This window comes from Onychostoma macrolepis, chromosome 18 (genome assembly GCF_012432095.1).
Source record: "Onychostoma macrolepis isolate SWU-2019 chromosome 18, ASM1243209v1, whole genome shotgun sequence".
Lineage (NCBI taxonomy): Eukaryota > Metazoa > Chordata > Actinopteri > Cypriniformes > Cyprinidae > Onychostoma > Onychostoma macrolepis.
This window is the reverse complement of record NC_081172.1, coordinates 23932936-23949594: the sequence shown is the minus strand read 5'-3', so window position 1 is coordinate 23949594 and position 16659 is coordinate 23932936. Positions and strand designations below refer to the sequence as shown.

Genomic DNA, 16659 nt, shown 5'->3' with positions numbered 1-16659 from the left:
AATTTATTTGGAGAACTACTTGTGCACAATGCACATTTCTTAATGTTAAGCCCAAAATGTGTTTTAATGTCACTATTGATGAGGATTGTATGATCTTTGAATAATATCAGTCTTTAAATGCAATATATTTAAAGTGTAGCAAATAATGTGCTATTTGTAATAGGCAAAATATGTAAAATATATGTAAAATATCTGGGGAATGGTGAACAGAATTAGTGAAAATAGCCTTTGCCAATAAGGCTGGCTATTTGCACACAGCGTGCAGACACAAAGCCTCAAGTAAAAAGAATTTGATTGCATGTTGACCTTAAGACATATATGCTGAAATTTCATGAAATAAATAAATAAATGTTATATATATATATATATCATCTAGCTATCATCTTTATAGTGTGTCTGTGTATGTGTGTGAGGCAGTGCATGCTCAGCCTCTCTGTTGCCAGGAAACTGAAGCCTGAGCCTGTAAGACACAGGGGAGGGTTAGAGAACACTGGTGGAACTGGTGGGATTTTGCACCAGTATACTGTGAGGATAGTAGGGTGAATCTCATAAAACCTGTCAAAAGCATGCAGATTAAACTGTACTGCATCACACAATCAGAGAAGAAACAGTTTGTTTTCAGAAAAAAAAAAACAATATATATATGATTTAATTAATCTAGATTAAAGACACATTTCTTTAACCTGGCTTACACATAACACATTAATACGCTTCTATTATTCAAATCCGTTAAAGGATTGTTAGGCTGCATTAATTAGATCAACTGGAACGGGGAACACTCCCCATAACACACAATATACTCGTTACATCATAAGAAGAATGGCATCTACGCTACGTTTCTTTCTTATTCTGTTTCTCAGTCCGTGTCCGGATCAGATGGTGGATCGGCGCAGGGAGATGATGTCTGCGGCCCTGATTGTCAGCGGAGTTTGGGACACCTGCATGAGCCTAGGGGACATATCCCCAGTGAAGACCTTGACTAAAAATACAATAAAACTAAAATAAAACAAAATAACTAAAAATATAATAAAATACCTAACTACATAATACTATTATTGTTAGAAATTACAACAATATAAAAAAATTAATATAATACATTTATAAAAATTAATTAAAAAATAATATACAAATATGAAAAAATAAATAAATACATTTTAAAATAATAAATAGTATGATACAGCAGAAAAATATTAAATGAATTAAACTATAAATTAAAATTATAATAAACAAACAAATATATATATATATATATATTATAAAAATAGACCGAGAAACAATAAATGCATTAAACTATACATTACAATTATAGCAAATGAATAAATCATATAAATGAAAAAGTTCAAATAATGAATAAAATACAAATATAACAAATACATTAAATTATAAATTAAAATGCCCCATCGGGACAAGACCACAGAATCAGATAAGCCGTTAGCACAATCTGACATGGCTGGGGTTGGAATTGAACTGCGGGTTTCCTCTGGCCAGAGAAGAAATGGCCCCCCAACTGAGCCTGGTTTCTCCCAAGTTTTTTTTCTCCATTCTGTCACAGAAGGAGTTTTGGTTCCTTGCCGCCTCTGGCTTGCTCAGTTGGGGACACTTCATTTCTAGCGATTATCGTCAATTTGATTTCACAGATACTATTTAAACTAAACTGAGCTAAACAACAACATCTCTGAATTCAATAATGAGATGCCATTAACTGAAAATTTAGTGTTTTATCTTATTATACATTACTGACACTATCCTCCAATTTGGTAATGTTAAGTGCTTTGACACAATCTGTATTGTTAAAAGCGCTATATAAATAAAGGTGACTTGACTTTACTATATATATATATATATATATATATATATATATATATATATATATATATATATATATATATATATATATACACTGTATATATATCAGGACCATTAAGACTTTTTTGCATTGATACATTTCATGACAACCACACAACTGCCATTTGAGACTCTTAACCACCTATTCTATATTTATAAGGTTTGTTTTTGGTTAGCTAGAAATTGCTTCCTTATGGAAATAAAATGCTCCTAATATGCTCCTAAGCCACTTAATTCCGAAATCCTTTACCCTGGTTTACATCAATAATCATTAGGCACTTTCATGATCCTGTCATGCGATTTCAGTGAGATTGAGAGACTGATTTGTTAAGAATACTTGCTTCAGCATCAGCCCTTTCAATGAGTCCAGTAAGTACTTGTTTCACCTGGAGAGAGATAAAAAAAAAGGATCTATGTTTGCACCACACAAGGCTTACAAAACATCAATGGAGAAGTCCATGCTAAGGATGCCCTCAGGTAAGCCCACCCCAACAGCCTGAAACTACAGCTCAAGATCAAGCAGTGTCAATGGGAGACCCTCAAATGTCCAAACTTTCATGAAGAAAGTCCAATCCCTGAAGTTTCCGTACACTCACCTGTAGGAGCTTTGTATACCTCATATTGAAGTATTTGACACATCGAAAAGGAAAAGACGTGACATGTGGCCAGGTATGGTGACCCACTCTTGTAATTCACCCATTCGAGTGCACACACACACACACACACACACACACACACACACAGAGCAGTAGGCAGCCATTTTTATTTATTTATTTTTTCTGTAGCGACCAGGGAGCAATTGGGGATTCAGTGCCTTGCTCACTTTAGGGTCTCACCTTAGTCGTGGTATTGAAGGTGGAAGAAAGCACTCCCCCCACCTACAATTCCTGTCGGTACTGAGACTGGAACCCGTGACCTTTGGGTTTAGGGTTGCCACCCGTCCCTTAAAGTACGGAATCGTCGCGTATTTAAAGGTAAAATGATGCTCCCCGATCAAATCAATACGGGACGCGATTTGTCCCGTATTTTACAAAGGCCAACACGTTTCAATAAATAAACAAATAAGTATTTTACAATGTTTATAATACTAATAACAATTATAATGAAATCAATTTCATAGAGAGAGAAGCTCATTTGCGCATGATTGCATTTTGGCGTTGTTGTTTCCATAGCAACGGAGTCTCCAGAACACGCACAGTTAAAAGCACTTTCACGCGAGCGCAGCATGCGGTAAACCTGCGTAGTTTTAAAATATTTAGGAGCTCACGTCCGCCCTTTGAACACAAGGCTCTCCAAATGGGACATGAATGGAAAAGTTATCAATGGATCTGTCCAGTAACTAATGATGAACGCGAAGTTTGCAGAGAAGCATTTCAGTTGTTCACGGTGGATTGCCTGGCTTAAAGGGACAGTTCACCTAAAAATGCAAATTTGTTCTAAACCTGCATAAAGTTCTTTATTCTGTTGACAAAATAAAACTCTTGAAATAAATTCCTTGGAATAAAGCTATTTTTACTCAAATAATGACTCCTGTGTGTTATTTATTTATATAGTTAGATATTTAGTTAATTCTGGTTCACTCAATTTAGCTGCTCTAATTCCTTAGCTTGATAACTATCTACTTTTAAACGACCTTGCTTCTCTTGCTTCTTATTTTCACATAATTGCTAAACAAAGTGTATATTCAATACCAAAATGTTAAATTGTTCAACTCAATTCCCTTTGTATTCACTTTTTTTTTTTTGAAAAATTTCAATAAAAAAAAAAAAAAAAAAAGGAAAATAAAATAAAAAAAATGAAACCGCAATAGAGATAATTTCAGATAAACCGTCCAATCAATGACACACCAAATCAGAGTCAGAATCAGAAATGACTCAAACAATTAAATAGGACTTTAGCTCAGTTCAGTGTCCGTCCTGTTTCTACGTTCAGTTAAAGGAGAGGAGGGAAAAAAAACTTCTTGTTCACAGTTGCAATAACGTCCAGGGAAGGAAAAAATGATACGTGTGGTCCTACCACATCGATGAAACATGAAATTGTCCAAATTCAGGAAAACCAGGTTGGCCCGCCAGTTTCCACCAATGTTGAGCACTCCTTGCCGACGGCAGAAACAGTTCCAACTCAGAACTCCTCGTTACTTTCAAGGAGAGATATCAAGGACCGGAAACACAGAAAATAGAGAGAGAGGGAAAAAAAAAAAAAAAACCCAACCTTGCAAAGACAAGGCAGAAAAAAAACAATTACAATTAATTCTCTTTAAACAGCATTAACACTTCAAATGGCAATCATCACAACAAATTCTTCAAAATTAATATATATACACACACACACACATTTACTAGTGCTTATCACCCTTTTCAACCCTAATAGAAACAACTATGGGCTAAAAATGAAGAAAATGACGTCTTAAAAGCTCAATTAGCTTTTATAGCTCGTTCCACATGGCTAGCAAAACTCCACGTGAGCTGTGTTACACACATTACACTCATGAAGTCAACAAATATGCATAAAACATTTTTAGCAGCAAATAAACTCTTAACTTACCACTTAAATCACATTTTCTAAATATATTCCTCAAGAATTATACAGATCAGTACCATTTAAGACCACAAAAGAGTGAACAATACACAAACTATAACTAATTAAGGTAGTTTATGAACTCACTTACCAAGAATAAAGTGCTAATGATTAGAAATAATCTCAGATGAATCAAGAAAATCTGTTCGAACGCCGTTTTCGTCGGATGAATCAGCTCAACTTCTAGTTTAATCTTTAACTTCACAACTGCAAATGAATCTGCATCACTGCTTCAGCGGCCATTTCACTTTTTTTCTCCGTGACGAGACTCTCTTCTCTAACCCGCGCTAGTAATGATGACGCAACCCACTCAGGGCGGAGCTAATCCGAATGGTTCAACTTATTTATTTTTCTAGTCTGTTCATTTACTATTATTTATTGAGCAATATTTAATTTCTTAAACATCAAAATAAAGTAATTAAATATTTATATGAAAATCGTTCTTTTCTTTTTGTTTCATAGGTTCGATATGAGTAATAGTAACCTTGGTTACAATAGCAGGATGGAAAATCCGCTGACTGTTTTTCCGCTGGACCGTCGATGGAGGTGGAGTTGATGGTGAGTGTCTCAGGAGGGAGTGCTGACGGTTGAGGAGTGTGAGGAAAAACAGTCAGGGAAACAATTGCTGCCACACTTCAGGATCTCGCTGGTCTTCCAGGAGATGGCAGGATTGTGTTGCACAAACCATGGGTGCCCAAGAATCACGTCAGCGGTGGATCTCTCCAGAACCAATAGATGAATCATCTCTTCATGTAATCGACCAGCTTGTAGATGGGTGGGACCTGCACTGAAGCGAACATGACTACAGTCGGTCTTAGTTGCTGTGGTCGGGAGGCTGAGCTGGCAACAGAGGCTCCCGGAGATGAAATTACCGGCTGACCCGGAATCGAGGAGGGCATGTACTGGAATAGAGATGTTGGAGGCAGTATGGATTACAACAGTGGTGAGGGGCTGCATATTTATAATAGCCGGCTTAACACTCACCATGAGTCGAGGAGGACGAATTAGGCATGAGGAGATTACATGCCTGCCAGCACCACAATACAGGCACAATCCCTGGGTCAACCGCCTCTGCCGCTCAGCAGATGAGAGCCGACTGGCATCTATTTGCATGGGTTCGTTGCCTGGTTCTGGAATGCTGGTGATTTCTGGCCGATGGAGGAGTGGAGTGACTGTGGATGGTGGATGATCCACATAGCAAGACTGCATCCGATTCCCACATCTGATAGATAACTGGATAAAACGCTCCAGTCCATAGGAGTCTCCATACGCCGCGAGCTGCAACCGCAATCTCAGCTCGAGTCCCTGCCGGTATGTGGTGAGGAGCGAGCGCTCATTCCAGCCACTGGCTGCAGCGAGGGTTCTGAATTTGAGAGAATGATCATTAATGGACATGTAACTTTGACGAAGATGATGTAGCTGCTCACCAGCTGATGAATCTCCCACTGGTCTGCCGAAAACCTCACGTAAATGTTCCAAGAAGTTAGGTAGAGACTGAGTTACAGTACCGGCTTGGGCCCAGATGGTTTCTGCCCATTGGTGCGCTCGTCCTGACAGCAAGGAGATGATAAAGGCGATTTTAGCTTTATCAGATGTATAGACATGCAGTTGCATTTCCAGGACCAATGGACACTGAAGTAGGAATCAGTTGCACTCCTCCACGCCAGAGAAGGGCGCTGGCTTGGCCATGGGACTGGCGACTACTGTCAACAAAGTACTGGTGTTGGTGAGTTGTCGTGGTAGTGGTGGTGAGGAGAACCCGTCGGAGAGACTCCACGAGCTCCTGGAAGGGATCGGGTGCACTCATACTCACACAGAAGGTTAAAATCAATAGTGGATGTTTATTTATGGCAATAGAGGCTGAATGGAGAAAGGCAGGTGAAGTAAACTGTTCAATGGATGAGTTCATGGGTTAATCAAGGTTTGTAATATGGATTCTTGCTCTTACAGGAGTTCGTAGAATAACTGGTGGCTGGATGGATGACAGCACACACTTCACTGGAGTATATGATGGAGAAGGTCACTCGGAGACAAAGGAGGAGACAGACGTTGGCGCAGATCACAGGAGGTAAGTACACGAGGAAGGTAAGGATATCACTCTTTCGCTGGAGTAGTAAAACTTTTTACAAACGAGACCGAACACTGGAGTGAAGTGAGGTGTGTGCTTTTGAAGCAGTCTTGATGAGGGTGCAGATTCAGAACAGGTGCGTGCAATCAGAACTCAAGTGAAGGAGTGCGCTTTGATTGGGTGGTGAGCGAGCCTGGCCGATCTGTGACAATCAGCATCAGCTGTCGGCCAAAGTGATTTGAAAAATATCGGCATATCGAAAATCAGCAAAAATCTAATATCATGCATCCCTACTTTTTAGACTAAGTGTAAGTAGTTGTAGAATCTGAGTATAGTAACATACAACACCTTGCATTCACTAAGTGCAAAAAGTGTAATGCTATTCACACAAAGTGTAAACGAAAGTAATATGCTGCTGTACTAAAATTAAAATGCAATAAAATGATTCACAGTTGGGTGATTTGCAGTCAGTGTAAATTGACACTGAATAAAAATGTGTTTAATGGTTAATGTTTACAATATTTTCATTATATCTCTAATTATACGAGTATTGTGTAACACTTTACAATAAATTTGATTTGATTAATTGCTGACGATACCTGAACAGATGACAACATTTTGATTGCTCACATTTAACTGGATCAATACCATACAGTGAAGTGTATTTCAATGGCTTAAAATCAATATTTATCTGTCAAGAAAAGAGTGAAAATGAGAATGGACAACAATACATTGAGCTACTTGATGTTCATGTCAGTGAAAAGCTGTACTGCAACCTCACGACTACTCATTTGTGGATATGAGGGATATTACTAACAGACCTATCATTGTCTGTATAAAAATAAATAAAAATAAACACATCATGACACTGTCATTTCTAAAGTCATTTTTACTGGCTTCAAATCTATGGCTTCAATTGCCATTTTGACTCCCCTCTACAAAATAGTTGATTACTCAGTAAATATGCATCCTTGAAATTTATTATGGCTTTCACCACTATATACGTTTCTGAAATTTGGTTGATTTGACATGGAATGACCCACCTGGGTAGTCACTGAAACCAGCTTCACAAAAACAGTACACATTTAGAATGTCTCACTTATCTGACCCATTAATTTCAGGCATTGGAGTCTCCACTAACAAGCTGATGATTTTTTTTTTTGTTTGTTTGTTTTTTTGATTGGAAAGACTTTGAAAACTTAGTTCTGTTGATGTGCTTTCAGGAACAGGGTTGAAAAACACTGGATTACACTTCAGTAGCATTGTAGACGATACCACTTCACTACAGAACATTCTTCAACAAAGTAAAAAAAAAAAAAAAAAACAGAGATGACCACAGAGTAGACTACATATGCCTTCAAGAGGCATCATGAAACCCCACCTGGACATATTAACAATGTGGCCGGGGCTAGGAACAACATGGAGAGATACTAACTGCCACTGGGAAAAATAATAATAAAACTGCATAATACCATAAGACCTGTGCTGATGCATGCTACCAGGAGGAATTTTGCTTTGACACCCCAGGTGCAAGTCCCAGCTGTTTGGTGACTTTACACAACTAGCAGTTTTGCACTCAGTAAGACACTGGTGTCAATGTGTGTACAAATGCATTTGTTTCCACTTACTGATGAACATTAATATGAACGTAAAGACACCTCAGACATAACAGTACTTCTTACTGCGTGACCAATACCAGATAATCGGAGTGAATGTTGGCACCTAGTCTATATACAAAGCTGCCATAAAATTTGCCAAAAATTCATATCATGTTTTGTAGCCACATGCATGAAAGCAGATTTTTTATTTTAATTTTTTAATCTTTTAAATCATGTATGTCGTACCATTTAGCTTTAAAACTTTGGATGTGTAATGTTATTGCTGTTTTCATGTTTATTATTCATATTTCTTCATGTAATGCAGGGATTCCCAAGCTTCACCTAAACTCCTTTGACATAAAATATTTAGTTGAAAAATCAGAGGAAGTTAATATATTTTATTAATTTAACATGACATTTGCATGCTTATAGTTGATGAATAGTGTTGTTTAATGGTCACATTGACATGCAGGTAAACAAGTTTTGTATATATTTTAAAATAACTGAAATTTGTTTAAAATTTTTATGAGTGAATTAAGCCCCGTTCACACCAAGAACTATAAAGCTAACTATAAAGATAATATTAGCGTCCACACCAGCGAACTATATTGTCTGTTTATGCGCACGCTGTCTGCCGCTTTAAATTTTCGAGCTCCTTATAGCAGGATGGATTCTGATTGGATGTCAGTGTTTGTATCATTCATCAGCTGTAAAAAAAAATCGTTCTGAAAGTGATTCCAACGATATCATTGCTCTGTGCCTTTATCGTTATAGTTGTGGTGTGGACTCTGCTATTCTTTAATATTGAGAATTTTTAGAACTATATCTTTATAGTTATCGTGCTTGGTGTGAACGGGCCTTACATTATTATATTTTTTATCAACTCAATCAAACCCACTGCAGTTCTTACATCAACCGAAACCCAGGAGTAATGTAATGTTTAATGTATTTCATGATGTTGATATCAAATAATGCAATATAATGTGTTGCATTTAATGCCGTTTAAAACAAGCTAGGTAAAAAAAAAAAAAAAAAAGTAAACTAAATGTAATTTAAAAATAGTCACGATGATCCCACTTTACATTTACATTTACATTTACATTTAGTCATTTAGCAGACGCTTTTATCCAAAGCGACTTACAATTGGGGAATACATCGGCGATTAATCTTGAAGAGGCAATCAGACATACGAAGTGCTTGCAACACCAAGTCTCAGACATTGTTCAAATAAATACAAACTACCAAAGGAAGGAATAAGTAAAGATAATTTTTTTTTTTTTTTTTTTTTAAGTTTAGGATGAAGTCAAGTGCTGTCGAAAGAGATGAGTTTTCAGTTGTTGCTTGAAGATTGACAGGGATCCAGCATTCCGGATAGAGGTGGGAAGATCGTTCCACCAGCCAGGAATGGTGAATGAGAATGATCTAGAGAGTGATTTTGCGCCTCTCTGTGATGGTATCACGAGGCGTCGCTCACTAGCAGATCTCAGATTTCTGGAGGGGATGTAGTTTGTTAATAGAGAGTGCAAGTAAACGGGTGCTGAGCCAGTGGTTGTTCTATATGCAAGCATCAGTGTCTTGAACTTGATGCGAGCCGTGATTGGTAGCCAGTGCAGGGAGATAAAGAGAGGTGTAACATGGGCTCTTTTGGGCTCGTTGAAGACCAGTCGTGCCGCTGCATTCTGAATCATTTGTAGAGGTTTGACTGTATTAGACGGAAGTCCAGCCAGAAGAGCATTGCAATAGTCCAGCCTAGAAATGACAAGGGCCTGGACAAGAAGTTGTGCAGCATGCTCTGTCAGAAAGGGCCTGATCTTTCTGATGTTATATAGTGCAAACCTGCAAGATCGAGCAGTTTTGTAATGTGGTCTTTGAAGGTCAGCTGATCATCAAAGATTACACCAAGATTTCTGACCGAAGTTGATGGGGTTATTGTTGATGAACCTAACTGGATCGTGAAGTCATGCTGTAGAGTCGGAGTGGCAGGGAGGACAAGAAGCTCAGTCTTTGCCAGGTTGAGCTGCAGGTGATGTTCTTTCATCCATGCCGAGATGTCCGCCAGGCAACCTGAGATCCTTGCAGTTACCGTTGGATCATCTGGTTGAAAAGAGAGGTAGAGCTGTGTGTCATCAGCGTAGCAATGGTATGAGAATCCATGTGCCTGTATGATGGGACCCAGTGATGTAGTGTATGTGGAGAAGAGGAGGGTCCAAGAACTGATCCCTGAGGAACCCCAGTGACCAGTGTATGTGCTTTGGATACCTCACCTCCCAGGCCACCCTGAAAGACCTACCAGTGAGATAGGATTCAAACCAGCGAAGTGGAATGCCAGAGATGCCCAGTGATGAGAGGGTGGACAGGAGTATCTGATGATTGACAGTGTCAAAAGCGGCAGATAGGTCCAGCAGAATGAGGACTGATGATTTGGAATGGGCTTTTGCAATTCGCAGGGCTTCAGTGACCGAGAGAAGCGCAGTCTCAGTTGAATGGCCCCTCCTGAAACCTGACTGTTTAGCATCCAGTTTGTCGTTCTGTGAAAGAAACAGTGAGACTTGGTTGAAGACAACTCGTTCAAGTGTTTTCGCTATGAACGGAAGGAGAGAGACAGGTCTGTAGTTTTCTATAAGAGAAGTGTTTAATGTAGGTTTTTTGAGCAGTGGGGTTACCCGAGCCTGCTTGAACGCAATGGGAAGTTACCTGTGAGTAGGGATGTGTTGATGATGTGTGTGAGTGCAGGTAAGAGTGTGGGTGAGATTGCTTGGAGAAGGTGTGAGGGGATTGGGTCAAGAGGACATGTTGTAGGATGGTTGGAGAGGAGAAGCTTGGATACTTCAGCTTCAGTGAGTGGACAGAAAGAAAAGATGGGAGTTTTAGCAGTGGATGTGGTAGGGTGAGGGTCCTGTGTGCGTGGAGGTGAAAACTGACCACTGATTGATCTAGTTTTGTCTGTAAAGAAAGTGGCAAAGTCATCAGCTGTAATAGAGGTGGAGGGAGGAGGTGGAGGGGGACAGAGGAGGGAATTAAATGTTCTGAAGAGATTACGCATGTCTGGAGCGCTGTCGATCTTGTTGCGGAAATGTGAGGATTTGGCAGTGTGGACTTTAGCAGAGAAGGATGTGAGCATAGACTGGTACCTACTGAGGTCCGACAGATCGTTTGATTTGCGCCATTTTCTCTCTGCCGCTCTGAGTGTAGTCCGATGTTCACGAAGAACCTCGGATAACCAGGGGTTGGAAGGAGCAGCCCGTGCGGGCCTAGAGGAGAGAGGACAAATGTCGTCTAGACAAGAGGTTAAGGTAGAGCATAAAGTCTCAGTAGCTGCGTTTACATCCAGAGATGAGAAATGGGTGGGTGAAGGAAGAGAGGAGGATACCACAGAGGAAAGATGGGAAGGAGAAAGGGAGCGCAGGTTTCGTCTAAAAGTAACTGGTAGGGGTTGGTGGCACAGGAGAAGCAAAGTGTAATGTAAATGTAATGAAGAAATGGTCCGAAGTATGTAGCGGTTGTACCAGAATGTTATCTGCAGTACAATTGCGTGTGTAAATTAAGTCAAGTTGGTTGCCTGATTTGTGCGTGCTAGTAGTGGTAAGGCGTTTGAGATCAAACGAAGCTAGGAGTGCATGGAAGTCTGTAGCATAAGGCTTGTCTAGGTGAATGTTGAAATCACCAAAGACTAGGAGTGGAGTGCCATCCTCCACGAAAGAGGACAGCAGCCCGTCCAGCTCCTCTAGGAAGGTGGCTAGAATTTGGCTAGGGGGACGGTAAATGACCACGATCTGGAGTTTTATCGAGCTGATACAGTAATGGCATGAGATTCAAATGAGTTGTAATTGCATAGGGAAGAGCGGGTTGAGTATTTCCAATTGTTAGAAATGAGCAGACCAGTGCCTCCACCCGCCAACTTGCCGGGGTGTGAGAGAAAGAGAGATTAGTAGAGAGAGCAGCTGGGGTTGCTGAGTCTTCTGGACGAATCCAGGTCTCAGTCAAGCCCAAGATGCTGAGCGTGGATTTTAAAGAAAAGCAGAAATGAAGTCAGCTTTGTTGACAGCTGACTGACAATTCCAGAGACCCACAGAGAAGGAAAGAGGTGTAGTGAAGGAGGTAGAGATAAGGCGCAGGTTAGCAGGATTACGTTGCCGTCTGCGTGGGACGTTAGAGCGTGGTTGAGAGAGAACCGGAATAGTTTGGAAACACATGATAGAGGTGGCAGGAAAGAGGATGGAAACGGAGAGTGTGTAAGGGAAGGGGGAAAAAAAGAAAAGATACTTAAGTGTGTCGCTCGGTGTCGTTGCTCGGTTAAAGTCGCGCAGGAAAAGTCGATGGTCTTTACCCTCGTCGGTCTTCACACGAGGAGGCTGAACGCTTCCGCTGATGCTTCCGCGTCAGCGCTCGGACCTCTGATAAATACAGCCTTAACACACTACCGTGAAAACAGCTGTGGCCGGCTTCTGATTGGCCCAGCCAATAGCCTTGTGCAAATAACTCAAGACGAAACTAACACTTCGCTAGCAAGGAGCACTGAAAATGATCCAGGTTCCTTCTTAGCCGAGGTGCAAATTATTATAATTAACAGAAAGTGCAATCAAACAACGAAACCTCAACGAAAATGCAGAATAGAAATAGAAGGAAACGAAAGTATTCCTTCCCAACAGCAGGTAAATAATTTAAACAACAGATCTATGACTAAGTATCGCAACACTTACGAGCTGCTGTCCGTCTCTTCTGGTGAATATTCGGCTTCTCCCGACTTGTAATAGCGAACAGGCAGTTTAAATACTTTTACAGTCGCTGTGGCGGCTTCTGATTGGCCCAGCCAATAGCCTTGTGCAAATAACTCAAGACGAAACTAACACTTCGCTAGCAAGGAGCACTGAAAATGATCCAGGTTCCTTCTTAGCCGAGGTGCAAATTATTATAATTAACAGAAAGTGCAATCAAACAACGAAACCTCAACGAAAATGCAGAATAGAAATAGAAGGAAACGAAAGTATTCCTTCCCAACAGCAGGTAAATAATTTAAACAACAGATCTATGACTAAGTATCGCAACACTTACGAGCTGCTGTCCGTCTCTTCTGGTGAATATTCGCTTCTCCCGACTTGTAATAGCGAACAGGCAGTTTAAATACTTTTACAGTCGCTGTGGCCGGCTTCTGATTGGCCCAGCCAATAGCCTTGTGCAAATAACTCAAGACGAAACTAACACTTCGCTAGCAAGGAGCACTGAAAATGATCCAGGTTCCTTCTTAGCCGAGGTGCAAATTATTATAATTAACAGAAAGTGCAATCAAACAACGAAACCTCAACGAAAATGCAGAATAGAAATAGAAGGAAACGAAAGTATTCCTTCCCAACAGCAGGTAAATAATTTAAACAACAGATCTATGACTAAGTATCGCAACACTTACGAGCTGCTGTCCGTCTCTTCTGGTGAATATTCGCTTCTCCCGACTTGTAATAGCGAACAGGCAGTTTAAATACTTTTACAGTCGCTGTGGCGGCTTCTGATTGGCCCAGCCAATAGCCTTGTGCAAATAACTCAAGACGAAACTAACACTTCGCTAGCAAGGAGCACTGAAAATGATCCAGGTTCCTTCTTAGCCGAGGTGCAAATTATTATAATTAACAGAAAGTGCAATCAAACAACGAAACCTCAACGAAAATGCAGAATAGAAATAGAAGGAAACGAAAGTATTCCTTCCCAACAGCAGGTAAATAATTTAAACAACAGATCTATGACTAAGTATCGCAACACTTACGAGCTGCTGTCCGTCTCTTCTGGTGAATATTCGCCTTCTACTTTATATTATGTCCCTAATACATGTGCACTTATAGTAACTAGATGTGTATGTAACCACAGTGTAAGTACATATTGATACATAGTATCTATAGCTGTAATATTTCTGTAACTACACACATGTTACAACCCTCAAAATGGTACGTGTAAGTACAAATGTGTAACAGGACATTGGTAAAAACACTTTTTTCACTTCACTAAGTACTCGTGTAACAGGAATTATATAACTACATTTTGTAACAACAGTATGTATAAGAGTAACTGGCAGAATTTGATCCAGGGGGTGGAAACGGGTAGGTTTAGGGATATGTAAAGTGGGAGGAGTTGGATCTCGAGTTGGTAGAGTTGGTGTACCACTGTAATACCAGTGTACTTGCATGGTAACTCCTCAGGAAATGTCCACTTAATATAAAGTGTAACTTCCTGAACACCAACCACAATTTATATGTAAAGCCTAACTTACTGGCCGCTGCTGTGTAACATCAAAATAATACAAGGTAAATCCATAGGAATTGTCTACTTAATATAAAGTGTAACACTTTCTTTACCAAAAAGTGCTGTTAGTCCTGTTACACATTTGTGCTTTCATTACCAAAAAAGTGTTGTTACCAATGTCCTGTTACACATTTGTACTTACACATACCATTCAGTGGGTTGTTATATATGTGTAGTTACACACACATTAGAGCTGTAGATACTATGTATCAATGTGTACGGTGAACACTGTGGTTACATACTACGTACACATCTAGTTACTATGTAAGTACACAGGTATTAGGAACTAAATATAAAGGACCAAATCGGCTAATAAAAGTGTTTTAACATTGGATACCTCTAGACCTGCCTGCAAGTACAGTATACTTAATGCACATAAATCATACTCATCTCAAAGCTAATGGTACACTACATAGCCCAGCAGCATGAGGCTGGTTCTGAGGACCCTTCAGTGGTACGGCTCATTGATTTCCTGCACTCTGTCGGGACTACTTTAGTGCACTGCAGACAAGCAGGGAGAAGGTCAGTGACATCAGACTGACAGAGTACCACAAAGTTACAGAGACAGGACACTCAAGAGACACAGAGGCCATTTTTCAGGCTGATCCAGCTAATGCTAATGGGTCAATGACAAATAAGGCTTCTAAAAAGGTATTAAAAAAATCACAATAGAAGTATTATTATTATATATTTATTTATGTATTTATTTGAGTGAGGAATAATGTGTTTAAACAAGTTTTATTTGTAGTATTTCAAAGCAATTTAAATGATTATTATCATTTTTTTTTTTACTGTATTTTTATGTTAACCACCCTAGAGAGAAAGCAAAGAAAAGCAGATAAATAATGATAAATGCAAATGAATGCATTCAATACAATAACTATTCACTTTGACCTATTATTTCTGTTCTCTTTAGTTCGATATTTTGCTATTTGCTTCCTAGACATTTGACCCCCTTAATCTTTCTATGCATGGTTACAATTTTTCAGCTCTCTTCTGGCAGCTTCCATTTCTCTTTTCATTTTGCAGTTTTATGGCACAACTTTGTTTTCTTGCCATTTCTAGTTACTGCTTGGTACTCTCTGTGGTGTTGAGGATCTACACTGACAATCTCTCAATTGTATATACATTCAAAACATAACATCACACAGAAGTATTTTATTTTAAACCTATCTATAAAACACCATTTTAAATAGCTTTGTTAATCTGTTGTCAATTTTATTTATGTATTTATTATTATTTATGTATTTTTTGCAGTTTTGTTATGCAGTTTTTATAGTTAGGTTCAAATATTTGGACACAGGCACAATTTTTATTACTTTAGTTGCTGACCAAACCATATTCAAGTTATATAATGAATATGGGCTTAAAGTGCATACTCTGATCTTTAATTTGAGGGTATTCACATCAAAATTGGAGGAAACATTAAGGAATAACAGATCTTTAATATGTACCTCCCCCTTTTTCAACGGACCATAAGTAATTGGAGAATTGACTCAAAAGCGGTTTCATGGACAGCCGTGGGTTATCCCTTCATTATTTCTACATCAATTAAGCAGGTAAAAGTTCTGGAGTTGATTCTAAGTGTGCCATTTGTATTTGGAAGCTCTTGCTCTGAACCACATCATGCGGTCAAAGGAGCTCTCCATGCAGGTGAAACAGATAATTGTTAGGCTTCAAAATCAAAACAAATCCATCAGAGAGATAGCAGGGACATTAGGAGTGGACAAATCAACAGTTTGGTGCATTATGAGAAAAACAAAAGAGTGCACTAGTGAGCTCAGCAATATAAAAAGGCTTGGATGTCCAGGGAGGACAACAGTGGTGAATGATTGGAGGATGATGAATGATACAGTGGTTTCACCACAAGGTGCAAACAAGGCCAGATTAGACTTTGCCAAAAAAATAAAAAATATTCTCAAAAAGCCAGACCACTTTTAGAAAGCATTCTTTGGACTGCTGAAATTAAAATCAACCTGTACCAGAATGGCAGGAAGTACAAAGTATGGAGAAGGCTTAGAAGAACTCGTGATCTAAAGCATGCAACATCATCTGTGAAAAATGGTGGTGCAGTGTGATGTCATGAGCATGCATGGCTTCCAGTGGCACTGGGTTACTGGTGTGACAGAGGACAAAAGCCGGATGAATTCTTAAGTGTATAGGGATATCCTTTTTGCCCAGATTCAGCCAAATGCAGCAAAGTTGATTAGACGGTGCTTCCTAGTACAAGTGGACAATGACCCAAAACATACAGCAAAAGCAACCCAGGACTTTTTGAAGGTA

General features: G+C 39.4%; 1 protein-coding gene across 5 annotated transcripts in view; it reads left to right on the top strand.

Annotated features, from left to right (window-relative positions):
• The first annotated feature begins 6198 nt into the window (after window positions 1–6198).
• The window catches only part of ppfibp2a (PPFIA binding protein 2a), a 92602-nt gene continuing 82141 nt past the window's right edge, over window positions 6199–16659 (top strand). For 4 of the 5 annotated variants that reach the window (XM_058751458.1, XM_058751457.1, XM_058751455.1 and 1 more), the window contains exon 1: window positions 6370–6490. In XM_058751458.1, coding sequence (XP_058607441.1) covers window positions 6403–6490 — 88 coding nt within the window. In that variant the 5' untranslated portion in view covers window positions 6370–6402. Of the gene's footprint in view, window positions 6301–6369; window positions 6491–16659 lie in introns of those variants that run through there. The other variant, XM_058751453.1, reaches the window with a different exon arrangement.